Consider the following 27,985-nt stretch of genomic DNA (forward strand, 5'->3'; position numbering starts at 1 on the left):
CTCGGCTCTCCAGCTGCTGCAAAACTACAACTCCCATCATGCCTGGACAGCCAAAGCTAAAGCTCGTAGCCCGGGACCGCGGCTATTAGCGGACACGGTCCGATTGCCGTGCCCGCTAATACAGTACTCAGATGCAGCTGTCAAAGTTGACAGCTGCATCTGATTACTTGATGCAGCCATTCCCTGGTGTCTAGTGGGGTGGATCCACACATCTTACCCCGTCCGGGGTCAGCGCCGTAATGGCGCTGATCCCGGCTCGGTACTCTATTGCTTCCGGCTGCAGCTGCGCCGCCTATGCAGCTTCCATCATCATCAATGAGTAAATCAGAGGGTTGCCGCAATCAGGCGAGAGGGGCCCATGAGGGACCCACACTAGACAGCAGCAGCAGGGGGTCTGGAAATCCAAAGAACGACAGATACAGGGGACCATGGTAGGCAAGTATGGCTTCTTTTTATATTTTTACATCATGCCTAGCAATATATCATGATTTTGTCAGAACACTCCTTAAAGATCTTAGAGTACTGCACTGCATCAGATGATAGTACTATTAAAGGGGTACTCCAGTAAAATGTTTTTTTCTTTAAAATTCAACTGGTTTCAGAAACTTATACTGGAATTATAAGTTACTTCTATTTTAAAATCTCCAGTCTTTCACTACTTATCAGCTGCTGTATGTGCTGCAGGAAGTGGTGTATTCTCTCCAGTCTGACAGTGCTCTCTGCTGCCACCTCTGTCCATGTCAGGAACTGTCCAGAGCAGAAGAGGTTTTCTACGGGGATTTGCTGCTGCTCTGGACAGAGGTGGCAGCAGAGAGCACTGTGTCAGACTGGAGAAAATACACCACATACAGCAGCTGATAAGTATGGGAAAATTTGAGAGTTTTAAATAGAAGTAAATAACAAATCTTTATAACCTTCTAAAACCAGTTGATTTGAAAGAAAAAGATTTTTACCAGAGTGCCCCTTTAATAGTAAATGAAAATTTATATATATTATATATATATATATATATATATATATATATATATATATATACACACACACACATACATATATACACATACATACACACACAGTATATAGAACTATTAACTGCAGACATTTACTATAGACTTTATAAATACACACCACCGGATTCCTGTAGTCTCTTAGACCTTTCTTTCTGTCTATTAAAAGCTACGCGCAATAGGGGGTCTCATGTATATAACGGAAGCTAAAAACGTTCTTCTGACATTTCCCAGAACACAAACATCCTTTAGGGCGGAGGCGTTCGCTGTATTTGCCCAAACTCATAGAAGTTCCCGGCTGCCAATGGTGCTGGAAGCGAGGAATCTGTTTGCATAGACTTTTGATTAATGCACCGCGACCGGCCTGGCAGGGAAACAAAAAGTTTTCCCGCCTCTCGGAGCGCCCCGCAGGACATTGTGCCTGGCACGCTTATCCTACAACTGTGCAAGGAGTTCTGGCTCTTTAGGAATCAGGGTAAATGTAGAGACGTTATTATCAGTAACCTGAACGGCCAGACATGGGGCAGGCAGCTGTGTGTACCCAGCTCCCATCCCAACATTTATTTTTATATTCCGCACACTCAGGAAGAGTCGACATCTTAAAAGGAAAATGCATATAAAATAAACCCCCTGTGGGCCAGAAATATCACTGACAGAATCTATTTCGGTTGAGCCCAGAGAGCAAAATAAATGGCTACTACTTTTCTAGTGTCGCAACGGAACTTATTCAGTGCGAAATGGAAAGACTTTTTGGCGCTCGGAGCCGTCCATGTTTGTATTTGTTCTAGCAGCGCATAATTACATGACCCCCCCGCACATCCACACGGCGGGCGAGACTTCTGACAGGTCAGTACACCAGAGGTTAATAGGTTTCTTCACCGTGAGGGCAGACGGCTCGGGGGAACAATGTTTAGATAGCTGGAGACATATTGACTTGGAGGTCAAAAAAAAAATACTATTACACTTGATATTTGCACTTAACGCCTTTCTACAAAGCGCACAGAGGCGGCCATTATGGTCCAAGACGGTAAGAAATTAGGAGAGTGAGACAAACTGGGAGTAAGAAGGAGCATAAATGTAAAAAGAAAATGCGAGGCAAAAACTTGGGCAAAAATACTGAAAAGAAAATTTTGCCCATGTTCACACACACACAGTATTTTTGCTCAGTATTTGTAGTAAAACTGCAACTCTGAGACCAGAGCATTGGGGAGTTGTAGTGAAGGGGCTGGGGATGGATAGACTGTTATTAATGCTATTATATCAAGATGAATCAATATATGAAGAGAAATGTACACTGCTAGTCTATAACATTGCCAGCTGGAGTGCCCCCATAAGGTCACCCAGTATTCCCATAACAGTGCCAGGCATGGTGCCCACATAAGTACAGCCAGTATTCCCATAACATATAAGGACACTTTGCTAGTCAGTTTGCTAGACAGTAACATTCTCAAACACAAACTACATTCAGGGTATTTAGAGAGAAAAAAATAAAAAAGAATTGAAATTTAAAGGGAATCTCTCACCTGTCTGTGCAATGGATTATCTACAATCCTACTGTAATGAGTCAAAGAGGAGTTGTTTGTGCCGCACTCTGGCACATCTCACCACTCCTTCCCCTCCCTAGTCTTCATGAATGATCAATGCTGCCCGGCCTCCTACTCGCTCAGCTGTCAGTCAGTGTCTCTGATTGCAGCGCAGTCCTCTGTTGACAGGTTATGTCTGAAAGAAACACTCAGATATAGTTAAATCTCTGAGCCCAAATTTGTAGGAGCTGTGGTCTAGGGATAACTCACCTGTCTAGAGACCTGCCAGCAGTTCCTTCTTTGATTCAAATCCCCTGACTGAAATGAAATCGAGGTCTTTATTTTTTCTTTTTTTTTCTCATTAATGGATTAAAAACACAGAAAGGCTATGCTCACACACTGTTGAAATTGAGTGGATCGCCGCCATTTAATGGCCAAAAATTGCCATTATTTTAAAACAATGGCCATTGTTTTGAAATGATGACCGTTATTTGACATAACATCGCGGCCATCCACTCAATTTCAACAGTGTGAGAGCATAGCCGTTCTGTGTTTTTCAAAATACTGAGCAAAAATACTGTGTGGCAACATAGCCTTAACACAATACTGAGCAAAAAAAATAAAGACCTGTGTTTCTTGTCCATCAGGAGACTTGAACCAAAGGATGAACTGCTGGCAGGTCTCTAGACAGGTGAATTACCCCTAGAAGACAGCCCCAACACATTTGATTTGGAGAATTAACTATACCTGGATGTTTCTTTCAGACATTAAAGGTGAAGTCCGGCAAAAACGTTTTATTAAAATATTGTATTGCCCCCCAAAAGTTATACAAATCACCAATATATACTTATATATTTTCACCGGACTTCTCCTTTAACTGCCTACAGAGGACGGATCTGCAATCAGAGACACTGGCTGACAGCTGAGTGAGCAGGAGGCCGGGCAGCATTGATTATTCATGAAGAAGAGGGAGGAGGAAGGAATGGTGAGGCGGCCAGAGAGCGGAGTACAGTAGGAGACCTGAGTGCATAATCCACTGCACAGAAAATTACCAAAACGCACCATGCTTACTAGGGGACTGCTCGCTACAGCACACTGTAAGCACCTCAGGTAGGGCATGGGTGTTGACAGATTTCCTTTAAATTGTGAATTGTCTAAAACATAAATAAAATATATATATTGAGATTTTATTTTTTGGCTGTATCCCCCAGCTCTAAGTAGACTCTGATAGTTTAGCATATGGTTCATGCTTTATCTGTCACTCTAGTAACGTCCCATCTTATATAGAAGATTTGGGGGTAATGTAACCTGTTTATTATCCTCCACTGAGTTATCACTGAATTCATTCTGTACAAATGACTCGAAATCCTTCAGTGAAAAACGATGTATTCTTTTAATCCTCTACCTCTCCGTACTGCATTATTTTCTATTACATAATATAAAATTATCCCAGATTGGTGTAAATATAGAACTATAATTAATTACCAACAATCTCCTAATATTTGACCACACTCTATCCCATAGTCTCACTTCCATTAGTGCTGTAAATTTACCCGACTGTGACCTACGTGCCTCCATATATTCAAAAAGGGTTTCGGCTTTATTGAAATCTTCCGCTACTCAAAATTTCCCCAGTGGGGTGTTACCTATTTTTACACATTTGTTAAAGATTAACAGAAAAAAAAATAAACTTTAAAATCTGGGAGAGCTAGACCTCCTTTGTTTTTAGCAAGTGTAAATGTGCACATTCAACACCTCTAAAGCAACTATTTGTATATACGACTTCTGTATAAAAGTCCAGAGCAGCAGCAAATGCCCATAGAAAACCTCTCCTGCTCTGGACAGTTCCTGACATGGACAGAGGTGGCAGCAGAGAGCACTGTGTCAGACTGGAGAGAATACAACACTTCCTGCAGGACATACAGCAGCAGATAAGTACTGGAAGACTAGAGATTTTTTAACTGAACTAAATCACACATCAATATAACTTTCTGAAACCAGTTGATTTGACAGAAAAATATAACGCCGGAGTACCCCTTTTAGTTTTGAATGGAAAAGGGATGCTGTGAACCTAAATGAACTGGAATCAGTTACACAATCAGGACTGTCTCCAAACTATGACGTCTACTTGGAACTGATTAACGTTTATAAACTTAATAACCCATAACTAACACTGTTAAATATTGAAATACTGGTTTGTTAAGCAAACTCAAAAAAATGAAATCAACCTACCCGAATCTCTTGAAGGTTGTGGAAGTTATTTCCAACTCTGACCGAGATTTTACTTGGGGTGTAGCTCTCATCCGACTTGTAATCAGCATAAATACATAAAGCCTTCACGGTAGTCTTTCTTCTGTAAAGCCAGAAAAATAAAGTACATAGTAAAGTAACCACAATGAAAGCTCATCAAAATGTTTTTGTAGCGTCGTAAAAACCGTGGGCGCTGTGCACTTTTATGCTAGAAATAATCTGGAAAATCTTGGAACGTACTTGCACATATAAACAAGTCCCGTTAAACAATACGCTGCAGGATATTTCGGAAGCGCGGTAATTAGGAGGGGAGGAGAGCCGAACCCTCCGTGCAGGCTCATGGATGTTGGATCGGATCTACCATTTAGTTGTAGACAGAGCAATCTAATTCATGACAACCACTGGCTACAAACTGTTTGGCACCAAGGGCCAATGAGATCGAGAAATGGGTTTTGGGGATTATATAAACACTTCTCTTCAAGAGACAGGACCCGTATCTAATTTATAGGACGTGTCAAAAGTTGTTTTTTTTTGAACGCTTAGGGGGAGATTTATGAAACAGTGTAAATATACACCTGGTGTAAACTGCCCACAGCAACCAATCACAGCTCCTCTTATATTTTACCAGAGCTAAAAGCTGAGCTGTGATTGGTTGCTGTGAGCAGTTTACACCAGGTGTATATTTACACTGTTTAATAAATCTCCCCCTTAGTGTCCCTTTTAGAGTATGTTCACACTGAGGAATCGGCAAGGAATTAGAAGCGGAATCCATACTTAATTTCCCTCTGGATTCTACTTGAAATTCAATCCGTAAATTATTTACATAGCAATGTCCCATTGTGTTCAATCGGATTTCCTCTCTGTTGTTCACACGGCAGAATTTACGCGCAGAATTTTCCACCGAGCGTCCGATTTCTACCCAAAGAATTGACACATCAGCTCTTTGGGCGGATTCCGCTAGAGAAATCCCATAGAAGTCATTGAATTTGGAGGAAACTTCAAGCAGAGAACTTTCCTCTTTAGTTCCTCGCCTACTCCTCAATGTGAACAGACCCTGAGGGCACCGCAAGATGTGGCTGCAGATTTTTCATGCTAGAAATCAGCAATATTTACAGTACAAGCAAAGTAAATTACATTTTGAATGTCCACCTAGAGGTGCAAGACTACCCAGCCCTGCAAATGGGGGAAGAAGAGCAGGGCACCTGCCTTTTTTTGTCCCAGAATGGACGAGACGCCTGGGGCGGGTAACAGCCAGTATATTTAAATTTTTATTAATCTATGTATCGATGTATTAAAATAAATCACCGGATAAGCCTCTTACTGTAACACACATATAATAAAATATCATCTTAAATACTTTAAAGCATAAACCGAATGTGCCTGTCACATATAATCCTAAGACAACCATTGGCGTTTCTATTTTCTTGCTTTTTTTTTTTTCTATAGTGCATCATAAGTTTCTCAGTGAGTTCTCCAACCAGAACAGAATAAAAAAACACAAGGTGTGAGCTGCTTAAAGGGAATCTGTCATTAGGTTTGTTTCACCTTAAATGAGGGCAGCATAAACTAGTGACAGAAATGCAGAACAGATCAGTGTATTACTTACATCATTCTGTTCAGCCGTTCTCCTAATATGCAGGAGAATAGGATTCTTGCCACACCCCTCCCCCACCCTCCAGCTGCTGATTGACAGGTGACGGCCTGCATGGCACTACACAGCATGGCTAGATAACTGCCAATCAGCAGCTGGTGGGTGGAGTTTTTTGCTTCTCATGAATATCCAGGACTACTGAGCTCATGCACATAATGGAGAGGACTACTTATTGTTCATGTTATTCAGGAGGAGATCTCTGGATCAGCTGCATAGAACAATGTAAGTGATACATCATTCTGCTAAGCTTCTCTGTCACTAGTTTATGCTACCATTAGATAGGACAGGAGAAACCTGCTGACAGAGTCACCCAAGAAATTGAATGCAGCCCTAAGGCTGCCTGGCTGCCATAAGATGTATCCATGATTTCCAGGACTCCTGGGGCTGCATCCAACTTCTTCAATCAAATGCTGCACATTCCAGTGACCTACCACAATCTAAAGGTGCCAAAACACATGGGCCACAATGGGTGGAGTACTATATGTATAAATTATATCTTTTACAGTACATAACTTGCTTTACATACATTAAGGAGCATTTATAGATCTATAACATATCAGGCTTCTTGTTATTAGGGTGCGTTCACACCTACAGGATTCGCAGCAGATCAGATGGTGCAGATTTGATGCTGTGTTCAGTTATTTAAATGAAATCTGCTGCGGATCCGGTAAGTGTGAACATGCCCTAAGGCTGGGTTCACATAGAGTAAAACTGGCGGAATTGAATTGGGAATTGGGCTCGCCTCCCATAGACTGTGAGTATGACACGGAGGCTGACGGGATTCAATTCCGCCAGTTTTACTCTGTGTGAACTGGCCCTAAAGGTGACTATGTTATCGTTTCACAAGGAATAAAGGAAACAGGATCTGTATACCGAAACTGAATGTTCACTAAGTGCGGTTGGGATCCGTCAGACTGCCAGTACGTTTCAAGATTATCGTCTCGTAACTGGTCAACACCAAAGCCTAAAAAAAAAAGATAGACAGGAATAATGAATAAAAAACGCAAAACAACAGAGCCTGTAACTAGATGAGAGAACCTGCCAAACATTCAGGTGCACCTGACCCTGAGCTGGTGGCGCTGTGGGAGCACCGGGACAGGTTTGGTTATGCTGCCACCTTGTCCCCACCCTGGATTTTTTTTTTATCCATATTACATCCTTATTTTATCTCACATTTGTATTGCATTAGTTTTTTAAAGTGTAAGAGCCTGTTAGCCCAATACTGTACAGAAATGTAGAAGCAATACTGTAGCCATTTCATCCACAATATGTCAGGATTTCCCATCCATACTCCTAAAGCGGTTTTCCCATCTCTCCTATCCATTCCTAGGGCATATTATTACTATTACCAGCAATTTAGCGCTGTGCCATCACCTTATGGCGCTGTTCACACTAGGTTTCTTCCTCTCCGTTTTTGAAAAGAAAAATTTACGTCTGTCATTTGGCTGTTTGGCCTCCGGTCAGTGCAGTGACATCTGTTGGTCCATTATTCTAGGTCAGGTGGACTGACCGCCCTTTGTCTTTATTTAAAAAGTCCTTTGGATTTTACTCGCAATTTACGGTCCTTTGAATTTAATAGTAAATTTGATGAAAGGACGGGGGGGGGGGGAAGAAAAACTGCGCATGGACGACTAAAAAATAACATCCAGTGTTTGCAAAAGACGTCAGATAATAACTGTCACCATTATTTTGACGTCCGCGCAGACAACATCCGTTATTTTATACACTGTGTGCATTGGACGTCCGACACTCCAGTGACTTCAATGCGTTGCACTGAAGTCAATTAAATTGCAGCAATAACGGACACCATGTGGCCACAGCCGATTAGACAGGAATATCCTTCTTCAACCTCTCAGAGATCCTATCACCAGGACAAAATATTTCCCTTTCACGTTATGATTGTCATTTCTTTGCAATTCTGATGAATTATGATCATTGTACCCGGTTTACAGGACGACAGAGACCACACAGCTTGGGAGCCGATTTCTCGCACAGTTCCGGTCCGTTTCAGCTGGTTGGGATCGGCACCAGGTGGGGTTTTGTTGGGCGTTGTCATTTCCAAATACCTGGAGAAAAAAAACAAACACACAAACGTTTCACAACCGTTGTTGAACTATTTACATACAGAATTGATGCTTATTAGTGGAAAAACTAGCATTTTTTTCTCTCTCACCAGCACTTTGAAATTAAGTACAAAGGGGGTGACTGCCCCCAGTAGTATATATAGACCCCTGTGCGCTCCCCCAGTAGTATATATAGACCCCTGTGCGCTCCCCCAGTAGTATATATAGACCCCTGTGCGCTCCCCCAGTAGTATATATAGACCCCTGTGCGCTCCCCCAGTAGTATATATAGACCCCTGTGCGCTCCCCCAGTAGTGTATATAGACCCCTGTGCACTCCCCCAGTAGTGTATATAGACCCCTGTGCGCTCCCCCAGTAGTATAGACCCCTGTGCGCTCCCCCAGTAGTATATATAGACCACCGTGCGCTCCCCCAGTAGTATATATAGACCACCGTGCGCTCCCCCAGTAGTATATATAGACCCCCGTGCGCTCCCCCAGTAGTATATATAGACCCCCGTGCGCTCCCCCAGTAGTATATATAGACCCCCGTGCGCTCCCCCAGTAGTATATATAGACCCCTGTGCGCTCCCCCAGTAGTATATATAGACCCCTGTGCGCTCCCCCAGTAGTATATATAGACCCCCCGTTGCTCCCCCAGTAGTATATATAGACCCCCGTTGCTCCCCCAGTAGTATATAGTACCCCTTTAATCCACAGTATATAAAAAGAATCTTTACAATTGTATTAGCACACTGTGAACCCCCTTAGTGAACCACCCCAAAACGGCTAACTGCAGATTTGCCTACTATAAAGTCATATCAAGTAGCCGTACATACCTGCAGTAATGTAATATAACACATTGCCTCTGTAAATATTTGGAGGATTTTGTAATCTATAGTTACTTAAAGTGTAACTGTCATATAAAAGTCACTTTTCAGAAATCAATATATATCAATAGTACAAGTGATTTAAAAAACAAACTCTGTAATAGGTTTTAATAGACAAAAGAGTTTCCTTCTGTACTCAAAAAGCTGTTTACCTACCCCCTTCCCACCCCCACCCTCACCACTTCAGAAGAAGTAGGATTACTGTGTCCATTATGCCTTATGGAGAGGGAGGGGGGCTAAGGGGGATGAGTGAGCACAGAGAGGAGAAAAGGCAGCCCTGTACAGCACATCATCAGCAATCTTCTCTCACCAAGCTCCCAGATAAGCACTGACATTTCTGACCTGTGAATCCAGTGTTCTATGTGCCCAGACAGTCTCCAAACTGTACAGCTGCTTCTCTGCTCTCCCTGCTCACTCATCCCCCTCAGCCTCTTCCTCCTCCATAGGTTATAATGGACTAAGCAAACCCGTCTTTACTTTGCTCCTCTGTAATGCACAGATAGAGTTGGTGGGGGAGGCCGGGAAAAAGCTTTTTGAGTAAAGAAAGAGGCTTTTTTGCCTAGTAAAATCTATTACAGGGTTTCTTATAATCGCTTGTACTATTGATTTCTGCGAACGTTAAAGTTTATCAGGCCAGGAGGGTATCCTTACAGTGACTCCCTGCTCGGTTTATTACCCCTCTCAATAAAAGCCTAATGACAGACGGACCTTGTTATGAATCTTTGCAGAGATGTTCTGAACTTTAAAGCTTGGAAAACCGGCCAGTACAGTCAGCATGGGGGGAAGAACCTGAAAATGACAGAATGTGGTTAATATACAGGAACATAGTAAAATACTCGTCCACATTATCTGTCTCAGTATTACTCAGCTACGTAAAGTGCTGCACATCCCAATCTCCACAATGTGGCGACTGCTGGGTACACGCGGCTATCAGAGAGATCAGAGGAACAAAGGCTTCTGGGACATCAGACAAGGATTGGTTTGAAGGTTTTAGTTATTTCAACAGTAGAGTAGTACTCTTTTTTTTGTTAGGGCCTGTTCACACAGAACAAATCTAGCAGAATTCTCAGTGTCAAACAGTGGGTCTTTGGGAGAGCTAGCGGCCCTCTGCTCAAAGAGCTGACATGTCAATGTTGGGAGCGGAGGAGAGCCGAGGTGGTAAGCCCTCCCGTAGACACACTGTTTGACCTTGAGGCAGGTGGAATTCTGACAAATTTGCTCAGTGTGAACAGGCCCTTATGCTGTAGAACTTACCTGACGTCCCGCTCAGCCAATCAGTGGGTGTGGCAAGGCAGCGCAGTGATTGGCTGAGCGGGACGCTAGGATTGCAGGAGCCCTAGGAGCAGGCCGGAGTGTGGATGGGTAATATATGCACCGGGCCGCTGCGGGTTCAGGAGTCGCACGTTTCCATGCGAGTATGAAAACCTATCGAACCTGACAGTGTTGAGAATCACATCAGATTTTGCTGCCAGTCCATTATGTGTGAACCTGGCCTAATGGCCTAATAGGGAATTTCCAGTTCATTAGGTAATTTATTACCCAGTACACAGTATAGGTGGATAGTCAGCTAATCGGGGGGGGGGGGGGGGGGGGGTCTGACCGCTGGGATCAGGAACATTCCCCATCACCACCCGACATTCTCTAAGGGCCAAACTATTCCACATTCAGTGTTCCTATGTAATCCATATAAAAGTATGCAGGTACAAACCTCCACTATAAGGGGTGCTCCACCAAAAATGTTTTTCTTTCAAATCAACTGGTTCCAAAAAGTTATACAGATTTGTAATTTACTTCTGTATAAAGAATCTCCAGTCTTCCAGTACTTATCAGCTGCTGTATGCCCTGCAGGAAGTGGTGTATTTTCTCCAGTCTGACACACTGCTCTCTGCTGCCACCTCTGTCCATGTCAGGAACTGTCCAGAGCAGCAGCAAATCCCCATAGGAAACCTTTCCTGCTCTGGACCGTTCCTGACATGGACAGAGGTGGCAGCAGAGAGCACTGTGTCAGACTGGAGAGAATACACCACTTCCTGCAGGACATACAGCAGCTGATAAGTACTGGAAGACTGGAATTTTTAAATAGCAGTAATTTACAAATCAATAACATTGGTACCATTTGAACGCTCACATGTCTGATGGCCCCATAGAGAACTAACGGGCCCCTAGCGCAGTGCTCTCCATCATTGCCAGCAGTCGGACCCCCACTGATCAGATTGTTATTCTGTATACTGCGAATAGGCAATAACTTAGACCGGAATCCCCCTTTAAATCTACAATCCCAGACACAACCTGTACACAAGGGTGGCGCTATATACAGTATATATATAGAAGAAAGAAGTCTTCTAATTCTGGACACTCCCTTTAAGCAGCTCCATAGTCACGTGAGTACATGTTATACCTGTGTATAAGGACTGATGCAGGAACCTTATAAGCAGTGGACATGTAAGGGATGGCTGCAGTCACCTATAGACCAACACTAGAGCCCCCCTGTATGAGAGCAGCACGTACACACTGCCGCCGCCGGTCACACACGCGCCATCCCAGGGAATAGAAGCTTCGCGGCCAACGACTCTCAGTCTCCCCCCGCCAGCCTCTCAAAGCTCGGCTCCAGCTAGTGACGTCATATTGTGCGACTCACGAACGAACGTAGCGTTCCATAGTGGAACGCAACGCCTACGTCGTCCTGCACGCCAGCGCTGTGGGAGGGGGTAGTAGCGGCGGCCATCTTGGCCGGTTTCTCTTCGTGTGCAGTGCACGCTGCTGCCGCTACCCGGGGGAGAAGTAGGAGGGTTACCGCTGAGAAAAGAGGATAGAGGCCGGACGTCCGACATCCCTTCCTACCCCACCTGCCTCATCGGCAGCGGTAGCAGCTCCTCTCCGGGCCTCCTCTGGTAAGTTGCCGTTAGGGCCTGGCATCTGTCTGGTCACCGGTCTGTGGCGGCCTGCGCGGGTCCTTCATGTGGTTGTGTGGAGGGGACGGGCCCGTGTGTACTGGCTGTATTATACCGGGTGTGGCGCTGTGGCCCCTCTCCAGACCCTCAGTACTATGTAATGTATGGGGAGTGTACAGGCCTAAACTACTGGCACTGCTGTTAGCGCTCCCTCCGTATACGGCTGCTGTTGGCGCTCCCTCCGTATACGGCTGCTGTTGGCGCTCCCTCCGTATGCGGCTGTTGGGTTGGCGCTCCCTCCGTATACGGCTGCTGTTGGCGCTCCCTCCGTATACGGCTGCTGTTGGCGCTCCCTCCGTATGCGGCTGTTGGGTTGGTGCTCCCTCCGTATACGGCTGCTGTTGGCGCTCCCTCCGTATACGGCTGCTGTTGGCGCTCCCTCCGTATACGGCTGCTGTTAGCGCTCCCTCCGTATACGGCTGCTGTTAGCGCTCCCTCCGTATACGGCTGCTGTTGGCGCTCCCTCCGTATGCGGCTGCTGTTGGCGCTCCCTCCGTATGCGGCTGCTGTTGGCGCTCCCTCCGTATGCGGCTGCTGTTAGCGCTCCCTCCGTATACGGCTGCTGTTGGCGCTCCCTCCGTATACGGCTGCTGTTGGCGCTCCCTCCGTATACGGCTGCTGTTGGCGCTCCCTCCATATGTGGCTGTTAGGTTAGCGCTCCCTCCGTATGCGGCTGCTGGGTTAGCGCTCCCTCCGTATGCGGCTGCTGTTGGCGCTCCCTCCGTATGCGGCTGCTGTTGGCGCTCCCTCCGTATGCGGCTGCTGGGTTGGCGCTCCCTCCGTATGCGGCTGCTGGGTTGGCGCTCCCTCCGTATGCGGCTGCTGGGTTGGCGCTCCCTCTGTATGCGGCTGCTGGGTTGGCGCTCCCTCCGTATGCGGCTGCTGGGTTGGCGCTCCCTCTGTATGCGGCTGCTGGGTTGGCGCTCCCTCTGTATGCGGCTGCTGGGTTGGCGCTCCCTCCGTATGCGGCTGCTGGGTTGGCGCTCCCTCCGTATGCGGCTGCTGGGTTGGCGCTCCCTCCGTATGCGGCTGCTGGGTTGGCGCTCCCTCCGTGTGCGGCTGCTGAAAAGCTGCAAGGCATGCTGGGACTTCTATGGGTTCCAGGCCATATGGTTGGCATCCAGGTTACCCACTAGTCAGCAGAGCCATAGCCAGTGCTGGAGGATTGTACTGACCGCCGTTGCAGCACAGATCTCTCTATAGATTATTGGTGGGGAACCTTGGGCCCTCCAGCTGTTGCAAAACTACAATACCCATCATGCCCGGACAGCCGAAGCTAAAGCTTTAGCTGTCCAGGCATGATGGGAATTGTAGTTTCACAACAGCTGGAGGGCCTAATGTTTCACATCCCTGTAGTGGTCGGTGACTTGCGGCTTTAGTGTTGCTGTGCGGAGATGATGGGAGTTGTAGTCCTGCAGTAGCTGAGGATCCACAGGTTTGGGAACATTGCTTAATATAATGGCATCGAACTCCACAGCAGAAAATGGACAAGAATGGGGCTCTCAGTCACTGAGGCGTCCTCACCCAGCCGGGCCGGATAGACAGCTGTCTCCACATAATAGAGATATATCAACCAGACCTGCAGTATTCAGAGTGAATCATAGGCGGCTTTAATAACAGAGCTTATCCCTGTTCCATGGCCGGAGTAATGATTGACTAAGCTGTGTTTGGTATTACTCCAGCCGTTCAGGAGTTATCAGGCTGCCAGTCACATTTACAGCTTAAAGTACAGGTTATGAGATTCTATCATATTTTTTTCTTTCAAATCAACTAGCTTCAGAAAGTTATATAGACTTGTAATTTACTTCTATTTAAAAATCTCCAGTCTTCCCATACTTATCAGTTGCTGTATGTCCTGCAGGAAGTGGTGTATTCTCTCCAGTCTGACACAGTGCTCTCTGCTGCCACCTCTGTCCATGTCAGGAACTGTCCAGAGCAGCAGCAAATCCCCATAGAAAACCTCTCCTGCTCTGGACAGTTCCTGACATGGACAGAGGTGGCAGCAGAGAGCACTGTGTCAGACTGGAGAGAATACACCACTTCCTGCAGGACATACAGTAGCCGATAAGTATGGGAAGACTTCAGATATTTAAATATAAGTAAATTACAAATCCATATAACTTTATAAAAATAGTTGATTTGAAAGAAAAAAAAGATTTTCACCGGCGTACCCCTTTAACCCCTTAACGACAAAGGGCGTATATTTACGCCCTATTGCCGGTAAGGGTTTTCAGAGCGGGGCCGCGCGTAGCCCGGGACCGCAGGTATTAGTGGGCACGGTCTGATCGCCGTGCCCGCTAATACAGTAATCAGATGCAGCTGTCAAACATGACAGCTGCATCCGATTACCGGACGCAGCTTATCCCTGGTGTCTAGTGGCGGAGATCGCTCCTCCGGGATGATATCCCGGAGGAGCGATCTCCGTTTCTGAAGCCGGCTGGGGACCGCTCCAAGATGGCGCCGTCCCCGGCTCGGCACTCGTTTACTTCCGGCTGCAGCAACCGGAAGTAAACGAGTGCCGATCTCTGCAGCATATCTATGCTGCAGAGATCTCTGAGAGATCAGTGCACTTATACTAGAAGTCCCCCAGGAGGAATAACCCTAACCCCAGGGGAAATAACCCTAACCCCAGGGGGGCTTCTAGTATAAGTGTAAAAGTAAAAAAAAAAAAAGTGTCATTATTAATAAAAAGCCCCCTCCCCTAATAAAAGTCAGAATCACCCCCCTTTTCCCAGGTTATAAATAAAAGTAAATAAATAAACATGTTTGCTATCACCGCGTGTGTAATAACCCGAACTATTAATCACATTCCTGATCTCGCACGGTAAACGGCGTCAGCGCAAAAAAATCCCATTTTTGGTCGCATCAAATCCAGAAAAATTGTAATAAAAAGCGATCAAAAAGTCGCATATGCGCAATCAAGTCAGTTTTACCCCAGGGCGAATGGCGTAAAAACACATTTCCCCCAAATAAACAAAATGCGTTTGTTTTTTTTCAATTTCACCACACTGAATTTTTTTCTGGTTTCGCGGTGTACTTTATGCAAAAATTCAGCCTGTCATTGCAAAGTACAATTAGTGACGCAAAAAATAAGGGCTCATGCGGGTTTCTAGGTGGAAAATTGCAAGTGCTATGGCCTTTTAAGCACAAGGAGGAAAAAAAGAAAACGCAAAAATCAAAATTGGCTCTGTCTTTAAGGGGTTAAGCCTAAGGCAACATTCACACATCTGTAATTGCTCACAGACTAGAGACCCCTTTATTTGAATGGCCCCATGCCATAGGTGTTACAGGAGCTAAGATCTGTGGTGCACGAAAAAAATTGCGGCATTGGTCACCCATTGTAATGGGTCAGAGCTTTGCAGATGACAACAGGTGCACATCCATAGTGCTGTCTGTAGCTGCAGGTCAACGGCTCTGGACAGCCCTACAGACGTGAATATAGGCTGACTGTGGACAGGCGTGTGCTTCTCCAGTGTGGGCGATCCAGCAGCCTCTGTGCAATCTCTTCACAGCTTCATTCTACAGCTGAGCATAAGGGTATGTTCATACACTGTGGAATCTGCAGCATATCCAGCACATGGGAACATAACCTGTACATGGAGTTGCAGATGTGCAGCTGTGTTTGGGACTGTCCGGCCTCCACACGGGGAGATAGCGCAGAATGCAGCACTTGCTTTCTCATTCTTATCTTTTTTCGCCTTTGTGTCACAGTTGCTGAGCTGTTCCCCGGCTGCTGTCAGGGTTTTGCAGACTCTGGTATATTACGCGGCCCAGGACGGTTTGGGTAATAGCACAGAATGTGCTTCCTGATAAGTTTTTTTTTTTTTTTTTCTTCCCCCTTCTAGAGGAAATACAGATTATAAAAAAATTCCATTATTTTAGTGTGCTTCTATAACCTCCTTCCACTTTTTTTTGCAGCTAAACAATTTTTTTCTGCTTGTCATAAAGTGAAGACCTGGTTCATGCTTTATTATAACATATACAAGTGTTCTTATTTCTATTTCAGTATTTCATACTTTCATTGTTATAGTTGTAGTGAGTTTAACAGGAATCTGTCACTAGTAGAGATGAGCGAACCTGGAGCATGCTGGAGTCCATCCGAACCCGAACTTTCGGCATTCGATTAGCGGTGGCTGCTGAAGTTGGATAAAGCCCTAAGGCTATGTGGAAAACATGGATATAGTCATTGCTATATACATGTTTTCCAGACAACGTTAGAGCTTTATCCAAGTTCAGCAGCCCCAGCTAATCAAATGCCGAAAGTTCGGGTTCGGATGGACTCGAACCCAAACCCGGTTCACTCATCTCTAGGCACTAGGTTTCTTCTGCTTTAGATGAGCGCGGCATAAACTAGTGACAAATGCTGAACAGATCGGTGTATCACTTACATCATTCTGCTCAGCCGTTCTCCTAATATGCAGGAGAATAGGATTCTTATTGATAATGTACCACAAGCAGTTATACACCCAGGGTGGAATTATTCTTGGAAAGAAAGATGTAATATTATTTTGCCTTCATTGTCTCATTTTATTTTAGGTTTTAAAATTGTTGCCTAAAACCGGAGCAGCCAACAGTACACCCAAGATGGCAGACAAGCTGACGAGAATAGCCATTGTTAACCATGATAAATGCAAGCCAAAGAAATGTCGCCAGGAGTGCAAAAAGAGTTGCCCTGTAGTGCGAATGGGTAAGTGGCCTGCAAAAATAGGAAACATTGTAATGATATAATTTAACACTTTTGTCCTGAGAAGACTGTCGCTCTTTCCAGTTGCAGGGGGTGCATATACATTTTGTAATGTACTACAAAGTAAAGTGGAGGGCACATGTAGATTATATCCCAGCCAGTAACCCCCTCTTACATCTGGATGTATTAAAGTATCCACCTATCCACCCCACCAAACCGCTAGTGTAATCTGTTTGATGAGAGTAAATCCTTACCAGTCGCGGCTTTTAATGTGCCCCATACAATGCTAACGTGGACTAGAGTGTCTGTGCCCAAGGTCTGCCATGCCTCTACTTTCTTTCTTCCCAACTTCCCCATCATTAGGAATAACCCCTGGGCAGCATTTCTCCTATTCATCATTTGTCTAAACTGCACCTCAGTCTCTACAGCACAGGTGCAATTTAGACAAGTGATCAGAGAAATCCTGCCCAGGGGTGTTCTCCCCACCCTCCTCCTCATTAGAAAGAAAGGAGAGGCGTCGCAGACCTGAGGCACAGACATTCTAGACCACACCACTTGGTTGCTACAGATTGAGGCTGCGTTCACACTACGTATATTTCAGTCAGTATTTGGGTCCTCATATTGCAACCAAAACCAGGAGTGGATTAACAACACAGAAAGGATCTGTTCACACAATGTTGAAATTGAGTGGATGGCCGCCATTTAATGGCAAATATTTGCTGTTAAAACAACGGCTGTTATATTGAAATAATGGCCGTCATTTACAGTTATATGGCGGCCATCCACTCAATTTCAACATTGTGTGAACAGATCCTTTCTGTGTTGTTAATCCACTCCTGGTTTTGGTTGCAATACTGACTGAAATATACGTAGTGTGAACCCAGCCTAAAAGATTATTTTTTACCCTAAAAGATTCAACCGGTAAGAATGTACTCCTCATCGGGACAGTACCAGTGGTTTGGTGGATAGAGTTGTGGTGGTTTATCTGTTGTAGCAGATGTACATTATAATCAGACAGGAGCATGGTTGGTGAATCTGTGGACTGTAGAGGCTTTCATGGAAAGAGAAACATGGATCTTTTTTTTTATTTCCTCTTCAGGAAAATTGTGTATTGAAGTCACTCCACAAAGTAAGATTGTATGGATTTCTGAAACCCTTTGCATCGGATGTGGCATCTGCATTAAGGTATGGTGATTGAAGGGGTTTTTTTTTTGTTACATTTATACATGGTTAAAGGGGGTACTCTGCAGACTGAAAAACTTCATTTTTATTATTTTTGCTTATACATCACTCTGATTACTTTATAATATACCTTTATGGTAGCATCACACGTACCGGATTGCAGCGGATTTCACGTTCCTAGTTTGCCGCGAAATCGGCTACAAATCCAGGTAGTGTGAAGTTCAATGGGGTTACATATCCGCAGCCGAATTTTTATTCTGCTGCAGATATGTAACCCGGATCCTTTAACCGCCTGCGGCTCCGCAGCTGCATGTGAGGCTCGCATCGGTCCCGCTCAGCCAAATAGTGCTGCACACACTGTGGCTGATGAGGACCGCCGGGAGCCTCACATGCAGCCGCTACGCCAAGCAGGTAATGTACGCTCTGGGCGGTAAAGGGTCCGCATTACATATCACACTACATGGATTTGAAGCTGATTTCTCTTGAAATCCGCTGCGGATCCAGTATGTGGGAAGGTGTTACCAAGAACACTTCCGCACTCATGCACAGCTCGGTCACGTTCATTGCAGTGATGCCAGGCTGCGTTTCTAGACTCAGTGTGAGCAGTTTTGGTGTTTCTGGAGGAAAGAAGCTTTGTGTTTCTAACCATAAAGCAACCTATACTAGCTATTTTATATAGAACCATGGGACTTGTATAGTGACAGGTGTTCTTTAAATTAACAATGTGCTTCATACTCTTACATGCTAACTATTGACTTGTTATATACTGGAGACTAAATGGATTTACAATTATGACAGAAATGTCCCTTTGGCGCCTTGTCCATCGTTAACCTGCCAAGCAACTTGGAGAAAGAAACCACCCACAGATATTGTGCCAATGCCTTTAAGCTTCACAGGTAAGAATCACAAGATGTCAACTTTATAGATGCAAATTGTGGTTTAATGGTGGTTTGGGGGGGGGGGGGATTGTTTGACGTCAGGAAATAATGTCCCAAAACATGTCTGACCTCTTGGGATAAGAGGGGGTCCTGAAGGTCAGACCCTTACCGGTTAGACACTCATCGTTTATCCTGAGGACATATAGTCAGTGTCCTTTGTGGGAAAATCATTTAATAAAATATTTGAAATCTTGGTACTCTTTCTACCACCAGGTTGCCTACTCCTCGGCCTGGTGAGGTGCTGGGACTAGTTGGCACCAATGGGATCGGAAAATCAACTGCATTGAAAATTCTGGCTGGGAAACAGAAACCTAATCTTGGGAAGTATGATGTAAGTGAGCTGGAGTTTCTTTTTTATATTTCTTTGGTTTTGGTGGGGTCCCAGATGGCATCCAACAACCCGGCTATTTATGTATTTCTATGCATACTCATGAAACAATGTTGGCAACTTAATTTCCCATACTTTCTGCATTTATTTCTATTTAGATCTCCTTTAATCCTTTGACTCTGTCCTTACTTTGTGGATTCAAATTGCCAACATTTTAATTTAATGACAGAATTCTAAAAAGGGGAATTATCAGCAAATTATACGACTCTAACCTGCTGATAGCCCCCTAATGTGCACGGGGCGCAGAGGAGGAAGGTATGTCTTACTTTCCTCCTCAGCGCCATTCCCGTGCAGTTTGTAGATGAATCCCTAGCCCGGAGTACTGCCTGCCCCATCGGCTGGCACGCTACATTGATTATCATTAGCTCAACACTATGGGGTGGGCAGTGCTCCGAACGGTGCTCCACGCCGTGGATTCAACTACAAACTGCACAGGAAAGTTGCTGAGGAGGAAGATAAGAGACATTCCGTCCTTCTCAGCGCCCTGTTTTCATTAGGGGGCTATCAGTAGGTTAGAGGTGACTAATCGGTAAACTGAGCAATGAGTCATGTGATCTTATTTACATAGTTATACAACAAAATTGTAAAATCCAGTCAAATGTGAGAATGTAGTAATCCTGCGTGTACAAGGTGAGTGGGATCACACTGTTATGCGGCGAGCGAGCAATTAACCTGTTTCTCATCAACCAATTTACATCCTATTGATTCTGCATATGCTAATGTATTATACATGTTGCATGATTAATCTCTCTTAATGCAGGATCCTCCTGATTGGCAAGAAATCCTGACGTATTTTAGGGGGTCAGAGCTGCAAAACTACTTCACCAAGATTCTGGAGGACGACTTGAAAGCCATTATTAAGCCTCAGTACGTGGACCAAATCCCAAAGGCTGCAAAGGTTAGTATGTAGTTTTGTATCTCTGGTAGTTTAGGAGGAGGTATTGTTAACTGCTCGCTATTGTATCAGAGAAATTCCCTCCATTTCATAGTATAGGATTTCTAAAAAAATAATAAAAAAAAAAAATTCTTTAGGGTGCGTTCACACCTACAGGATCTGCAGCAGATTTGATGTTGTGTTCAGTTATTTAAATGAAATCTGCTGCAGAAAATCAGCTGCAGATCCTGTAGGTGTGAACGCACCCTTAAGGGGTATTTTAGTTTGCTTATTTTAAAAAAAATAAAAAAAATAATTCTCTGATTCTGTGATGGTGCCGCACCTCCCAATGCTCCCGTCATCTTCCTGCTCTGTGAGGAGATTGAACATCAATAAGGTCATTGATCGGCTGAGTGAGCAGGTCTTGATCTATGCTAGTGCACTTTTTAGAAGTGCTAAAATACCCCTGTAATGGTGATATCCTGACCGTCTACTGATGGATGTCAGTGAAGATAGGGGTTGAACGTAATGGAAAATCACTGCCTGACCCCCTTATTCTGGAAGACAGAAGCCCCAGCTGTCTGGTTGCAGCTTAACCCTTCCCTCCCCATAGAGATATGTATGGGCAGGATGGGGGCCAGATGGAAGAGAGAACTGATTAATTTCAGTTATTGAAGTTGTATGGTCACACATAATAAAGGGAGTAGAATCACTGAAATCACAAAAACATTGTTATTGGACAGTTGAAAAGTTTTTTTTTTTTTGCTCTTCTATTATATAATTCTGACATGTAGGACTTTTGTTCTCACAGGGCCCCGTAGGGACCATTTTGGATCGTAAAGACGAAACCAAGACCCAAACTATTGTTTGTGAACAGCTTGGTAAGTACAGTACTAAAAACTCAAAATGTATCAGATTACAGACTCAGATAGGCAAAGGAGACGACGCTTCCAAACGAATCCTCAGTTTATTACACACCAGTGCAACATTTGCTCATAATAGTGTGGGCTGCTGAGAGACCTGGTTGTAAGTTTGCAGACTCGTCTGCAGACACGGTTGGATCAGCTGGACATGCAGGCCTATTTCTGAAGAGACTTTAGATGCCACTTATCACCAGGGGTATAGACGATCAGACAGAGTGGATTCCAGCCTCCCCCTCTCTGCCTAATACTAGGGTCATAGACAAGCATAATAGTTTCTGTAGCCAGTGTGTAATATTAATAATTTTTTTTGACTGCGTAGCACTGTAGGAACCTTATATAAGATGTATATCTTTTGATAACTAATGGATACATACATGATGTGACATCATCAAGCTTTTCTATATCGCCTTAATTCTGATGTTGGTTGTCACAGATCTCACCCACCTGAGGGATCGAAATGTGGAGGACCTTTCCGGAGGAGAGCTTCAGCGATTTGCCTGTGCTGTAGTGTGCATTCAGAAAGCCGACATGTAAGAAACATTTCTATGTGTAGCCGAGAACTTTGACAGGTCGTGTTTAAGAATAATTCAAGGAACTTTTATGCATTTTACACTTTTTTTTTTTTCTTCTCACAGCTTCATGTTTGATGAACCATCCAGTTATTTAGATGTCAAGCAGCGTCTTAAGGCTGCCATTACCATTAGATCTCTCATTAATCCTGACCGGTAAGATAATTTATCCTGTTCACAGTTCTCATCTCTGTAACACTTTGAATTAAGAATGAAACTACTGTAACTAAATATACGGGTGACTTCACACGCAGCAGATTTGTTACAGAAACCTCTGCATATGTCCTTTTCATCCGAGGTCTCCCCATTGAGATGAATACAGAATACACAGTGTAGCGGGAAGGGGTTAATATCTTACTGTGGGAGACAGCCTCTTACTCTTTTTATTTCAAATAGCATTTTAGCTACTTGCCTCCTATACTGCAGATTTGAAATTTTGTTTTTTGTTTGTTTTTTCTCTTCTAGTTACATTATTGTGGTGGAGCACGATCTGAGTGTTCTTGATTATCTTTCGGACTTCATTTGCTGCTTGTATGGTGTTCCAAGTGCTTATGGTGTAGTCACTATGCCTTTCAGTGTCAGAGAAGGTACCATTTGTTTCCAAAACTAACAGTAGTAAAGTGTCGCTGTATAACTACGGGTATCTAATATGTCCACTGTCTTAACAGGTATCAACATTTTCCTGGATGGCTATGTTCCTACGGAAAATTTAAGATTCAGAGACTGCTCTTTGGTGTTCAAAGTAGCAGAAACCGCCACAGAGGAAGAGGTTAAAAAAATGTGCATGTACAAGTATCCATCAATGAGAAAACAGATGGGAGAGTTCCAGCTGAGGATTGTTTCTGGAGAGTTCACAGACTCTGAAATCATGGTCATGTTGGGAGAAAATGGTGAGCGATACATATGCATCTCTTAAAGTGTCACTGTCGTCTTTTGTTTTTTTTGTTTTTTTTGCAGAACTCAATAGTCCAGGTGATTTTAAGAAACTTTGTAATTGGGTTTATTAGGCAAATATGCCATTATCTGCATTCAAAAAGACTTTCCCCAGGTCCCCCCCCCCCCCCTCTCATTCACTGCTCATTATCAGGAAATCTCGACTGGTTTACATCAGTCGGGCCCTGTGTAATCTATGGAGAGAGGAGGGGGTAGATTAGTCGCCAGCAAAGAACAGAGGATTACACAGTTGGAGCTGTGTGAATGCCTCTACTCAGAGGTCAGAGAGGTCAGTGCTGACTTAAAGGGGTAGTGTGGCGGTAAACAATTATTCACAGAATAACAGACATTACAAAGTTATACAACTTTGTAATGTATGTTATGTCTGTGAATGGCCCCCTTCCCCGTGTCCCACCACCCCCACCCGTGTACCCGGAAGTGTGGTGCGCTATACATACCTGTCACGTGCCAACTCGTCTCCGATCTTCAGTCTGCAATGCCTTCTTCGGACGGCCGGGCCGAATCCCTCCGAGCGTCCTGAGTGCCGGCCGCCCTCTTCAGCGTCATCAGATGCTCAGCCACGATTGGCTGAGCACAGTTTGGCAGTTTGGCAGCCGATGACGCGGCAGAGGGCGGCCGGCACTCAGGACGCTCGGAGGGATTCGGCTGAAGAAGACATTGCAGACTGAAGATCGGAGACGAGTTGGCATGTGACAGGTATGTATAGCGCACCACACTTCCGGGTACACGGGTGGGGGTGGTGGGACACGGGGAAGGGGGCCATTCACAGACATAACATACATTACAAAGTTGTATAACTTTGTAATGTGTGTTATTCTGTGAATAATTGTTTACCGCTGCACTACCCCTTTAAGACGAGAGAGCCCGGTAATGTAGCTGTAAATTAACTTTATTGTCCTGTTTTGGTGCCTCATCTCCCTCAACCCCTCCCCTCTCCATAGAAAACCATTAAGACAGGGGGAAGAGCTTCAAACTGCTTTTTCATGATAAAAATGCATTTTTCGGCTAATAAACCCAATTACAAAGTTTCTTAAAATCGCCTGTACTATTGATTTTTGCAAAAAAAAATAAAAAATAAAACGACACTTAAAATTGTGGAGTGATAAATTCTTAAATCTTTTTTGATGTATTTCAGTTACTAATAAATGTTATTTAATGCTACAGGAACTGGTAAAACTACATTTATCCGTATGTTGGCCGGGAGACTGAAGCCTGATGAAGGAGGTAAAGAAAAAAAACTTGAAGCAGTTTATGGTTTTATTTTAGTTATTGATCCCATTGGTGCTTTAGACATATCTGATGCTTTGTTATAAAATTAGCTAATAAATAGTATAATTTGTATAGTATTATAAATCTAGAAAACTTTGGAAAGAGCAAATATGAGTCTAAAAAGTGGATCCAGCATGATCAGTAAAAAAAAAAAATTAAGGTTTTATTAGAATATCTTAAAAATCATACTAGGAACAACTATGTAAAAACTGTGTAAAAACTAACAGGAAATCCTGTGGCTGCCGTCTTAAATCACGCGAGCATAGTGATTAAGAAGTGAAGTAAAAGAAAGTAACATAACTTCAAAACTTAAATAAGAAACATGCTGGGTAAATATCACATAATAATCCAATGCATAATGACAGGCAAGACTAGACATTGCAGTGTATGGAGTCTTACATGTTAATATGCAAGAACATGTGACAATTGTAAACCGTTTTATCTTGCAGGTGATGTACCAGTACTGAACGTGAGCTACAAACCACAGAAAATTAGCCCAAAATCAACAGTAAGTATATTTCAACACTGTTGAACAAACAGTTACTACATCACCTGTCCATGTTCCCGGGGTTCTCCTGCGCTCTGCATGGCTGTGGCAGTGCCGGACAGTGATTGGCTGAGTGGCCTGTCAGCTCAGACAGGCCGCTTTGAAGCTGCAGCCACAGGATCGGGAAGCATGCAGAGCGCAGAAGATGACTGGTAGTATGGAGAGGTAATGTATTAACTGTTGCGCAAGAGCTGCATGGACATCGCTAAAAAGTCCGTGCAGCCCTTGCTAAACGATAATAAGATCGACGCTCATTAACAATTATTAATCGGCCTGTGTAATAGTACCCTAAGTGTACTGTGGCCTTAAACTTTCCTATAAACACAATGAGGGTTAGCCCATTGTGCCTACCCCGCTTCTGCAATATCCTTTGCAACTAGCAGCTCAAATTTTCTTTTGCTGGAAGCTTCCGGACCTCCTTAAAGGGGTTATCCAGTGCGGGGGCTATTTTTAGATGTGGCCGGGGAGGAGGTGGCTGAAAGAAAAGACGTCCACTCACCTCCCCGGTCCCAGCGGCGGGTCCCGCATCGCGGCGCTCCGGTTCCCGGCCGCTTCCTGGTCTCTGACGCGGGCCTGAGACGTGACTTCTCAGGTCCGCTCAGCCTCCTTCACTGAGTGGCTGAGCGGACCTGAGACGTCACGTCTCGGGCCCGCATCAGAGACCTGGAAGCGTCCGGGAACCAGAGCGCCGCGATGCGGGGACCGGGGAGGTGAGTGGACGTCTTTTCTTTCAGCCACCTCCTCCCTGGCCACATCTAAAAATAGCCCCCACGCTGGATAACCCCTTTTAATCTTCCTCAATTTTGTCTGCACTTTGGTAACTGTCTTCTAAGACTGTTAACAATGCATCCTGAGTGGAATGGTATCGGACATCAGCCAAGGCCTACATGTTCATAGTAAATTTAGCTTGGTGCACAGTCCTTTCACCACCATGATAATGAGGGTCTCATATGGGAAATTACAGTGTTAGAAACTCTGGACATGGTCTGACTATAATCATAAATATGGTCAGCTCAAAGAAGCAATTTTTTAAAAAGTCTGTTTCTTTAAATAGGGATCTGTCCGCCAGTTGCTGCATGAAAAGATCCGAGATGCCTACACACACCCTCAGTTTGTTACAGATGTGATGAAACCAATGCAGATTGAAAATATTATTGATCAAGAGGTAATATATATATTTGTTAATTTACCTGCATGTTTCTAATTTCTGACAAAACCAGAAATAGATTTGAAAAAAGGAAAAGTCTCAGGCTTTCCTTTATGACCTGTTCCCTTTTTTTAGTCTGTTTCTGGCTTTGGCTTCAAATCTTTGGCAGCTAATCTGTCTGTGTAAATGGACCCTTAGCTTAGATTTCTAAGGCTTATGTCTGTTAATGTGATCTCACAGGTTCAGACTTTGTCTGGAGGAGAGTTACAGCGTGTGGCTTTAGCTCTGTGTCTGGGGAAACCTGCGGACGTGTACCTTATTGATGAACCTTCAGCTTACCTTGATTCTGAACAGCGTCTCACAGCTGCCAGAGTGGTTAAAAGGTAATATAAATTTACTTTACATACATGAAATCTAGTGGTTACATAGTATTTAAAAGCTGACCTTTGTTATTTAAAGTTTCATGTCCTCCTGAGGATTTAGAATTGCTGCTCAGCCTGTGAATGTTTCTTGCAGATTTATACTTCACGCCAAGAAGACCGCTTTTATTGTGGAGCACGATTTTATTATGGCCACTTATCTTGCTGACCGCGTCATCGTTTTCGATGGTATCCCTTCTAAAGACACTGTGGCCAACAGGTAACTTTTATTTTATTGTTTCTCATCTGACCTATCCTTTATGGTAGGTTATTAAATGTAAAAATTCTTGTACATTCTTTGTCTGCAGCCCCCAAACTCTTCTTGCCGGTATGAACAAGTTCTTGTCTCAGCTGGAAATCACATTTAGGAGAGATCCCAACAATTACAGACCAAGAATAAATAAGCTGAACTCTATTAAGGTAAGTGTTAATTAAGGTTGGAGACATCTTATTAGGTCAGGGATGGGGACCTCTAGGCTCTTCTGCTGTTGCAAAACTACTAGAGATAAGTGAACCTGGAGCAGCTGGAGTCGATCCGAACCCGAACGTTCGGCATGTGATTAGCGGTGGCTGCTGAAGTTGGATAAAGCCCTAAGGCTATGTGGAAATCATGGATATAGTCATTGGCTGTATCCATGTTTTCCAGACAACCTTAGCGCTTCATCCAACTTCAGCAGCCCCCGCTAATCAAATGGCGAACGATCAAGTTTGGATGGACTCAAGCACGCTCGAGGTTCGCTCATCTCTAATAACTACAATTCCCATCATGCCTGGATAGCCAAAGCGCAGCTGCATTAGGTGAACCTAACAGTAGAACTCAGAGGTTGACTGAATTAGATTCGTAAACAATATTTTGCCATCAGAATTAATATATTAGAGGACAACTACGGGCAGGGCGATAATTTTTTTATTTATTTTAAGTAAGTGTCGGGGGGGGGGCTGAAAAAAAAACATGCTCTTTTTTCTTTCAGCCTTCCCTTCCCTGGCACTTTAACAAATAATCGCTCTGCCTGGAGTTGTCTTTTAATTTTAGAGTCACCTTTTATGCTGACAGTGGACAAGCTTGAGAACACAGGCCTCTGACACCTTTGCTCAGCTTCATATTACCGCTCTAGTATAAACACACTCGCACACCGCCGACCATTGCAAGCTTGATACATGAAATATTGGTGTTTTTCAGTTGTTGTTTTCTCTTACATTTCAGGATGTTGATCAGAAGAAGAGCGGAAACTACTTTTTCTTGGACGACTAAAGCAGATACATCGTCGGCTCTAAGAAATTTAAAATATCCTGTGTGGAGCCCAGTGGCTTTCCTACAGACCAGTATACTGCATTGTGTTACAGTATAAGTGTCCAACATCAACCCACCATACAGCTGCTGAATTAAGGGGAAAGGATTGGTTTGTTCATTCCTTATTTCTGCACCAGTGCAGATTTGATTATCGTTTCATTAATATCTAATTTATTCATCAAAGTGAGTTTCCCTACTTTTAGAGCCCACTAAACTGTATTTCTCTATAATATGGTTTATTAAATACTGCCATCAAGAGTCTTATTTTAAAAAAAAATAACTAAACCTCTTTAGAGGTTTTGAAGAATAAATCTCCACATGAAAGTGGCTTGTTGCTTCTTATTTTATTTCATCAGATTGGTTTGCTGTCAGTAAGTAGAAGCTTTGTCGCTGTCACAGATACATTTACGGCTATCTTCACATTTAGTAAAAACTATGGCCGCTGTTCAACTTGTTCCTGCAGGTG

At 44.1% G+C, this 27,985-nt stretch overlaps 2 protein-coding genes across 3 annotated transcripts in view; one reads left to right on the top strand and one right to left on the bottom strand.

Annotated features, from left to right (window-relative positions):
- ANAPC10 (anaphase promoting complex subunit 10) overlaps positions 1–11,999 on the bottom strand; it is a 34,713-nt gene extending 22,714 nt beyond the window's left edge. Inside the window, exons 1-5 of one of the 2 annotated variants that reach the window (XM_069976865.1) lie at positions 11,782–11,999; positions 10,092–10,172; positions 8,373–8,497; positions 7,305–7,395; positions 4,763–4,883 (exon numbers count right to left, since the gene is read on the bottom strand). In XM_069976865.1, the coding sequence (XP_069832966.1) occupies positions 4,763–4,883; positions 7,305–7,395; positions 8,373–8,487 (327 nt within the window). In that variant the 5' untranslated portion in view covers positions 8,488–8,497; positions 10,092–10,172; positions 11,782–11,999. The remainder of the gene's footprint in view (positions 1–4,762; positions 4,884–7,304; positions 7,396–8,372; positions 8,498–10,091; positions 10,173–11,781) is intronic. The other variant, XM_069976866.1, reaches the window with a different exon arrangement.
- Positions 12,000–12,097: 98 nt separating this feature from the next.
- ABCE1 (ATP binding cassette subfamily E member 1) lies at positions 12,098–27,846 on the top strand. The gene is made up of 18 exons (XM_069976867.1): positions 12,098–12,274; positions 16,871–17,021; positions 18,118–18,203; positions 18,999–19,096; positions 19,352–19,469; positions 20,287–20,424; positions 21,212–21,281; positions 21,757–21,853; positions 21,959–22,048; positions 22,358–22,479; positions 22,561–22,782; positions 24,011–24,070; positions 24,565–24,623; positions 25,717–25,827; positions 26,050–26,192; positions 26,326–26,448; positions 26,537–26,648; positions 27,433–27,846. Exons 2-18 carry the CDS (start codon positions 16,919–16,921, stop codon positions 27,478–27,480), a joined length of 1,800 nt encoding a protein of 599 aa, XP_069832968.1. The 5' UTR covers positions 12,098–12,274; positions 16,871–16,918; the 3' UTR covers positions 27,481–27,846.
- Positions 27,847–27,985: the final 139 nt, after the last annotated feature.

Source organism: Dendropsophus ebraccatus, chromosome 7 (genome assembly GCF_027789765.1).
Source record: "Dendropsophus ebraccatus isolate aDenEbr1 chromosome 7, aDenEbr1.pat, whole genome shotgun sequence".
NCBI lineage: Eukaryota > Metazoa > Chordata > Amphibia > Anura > Hylidae > Dendropsophus > Dendropsophus ebraccatus.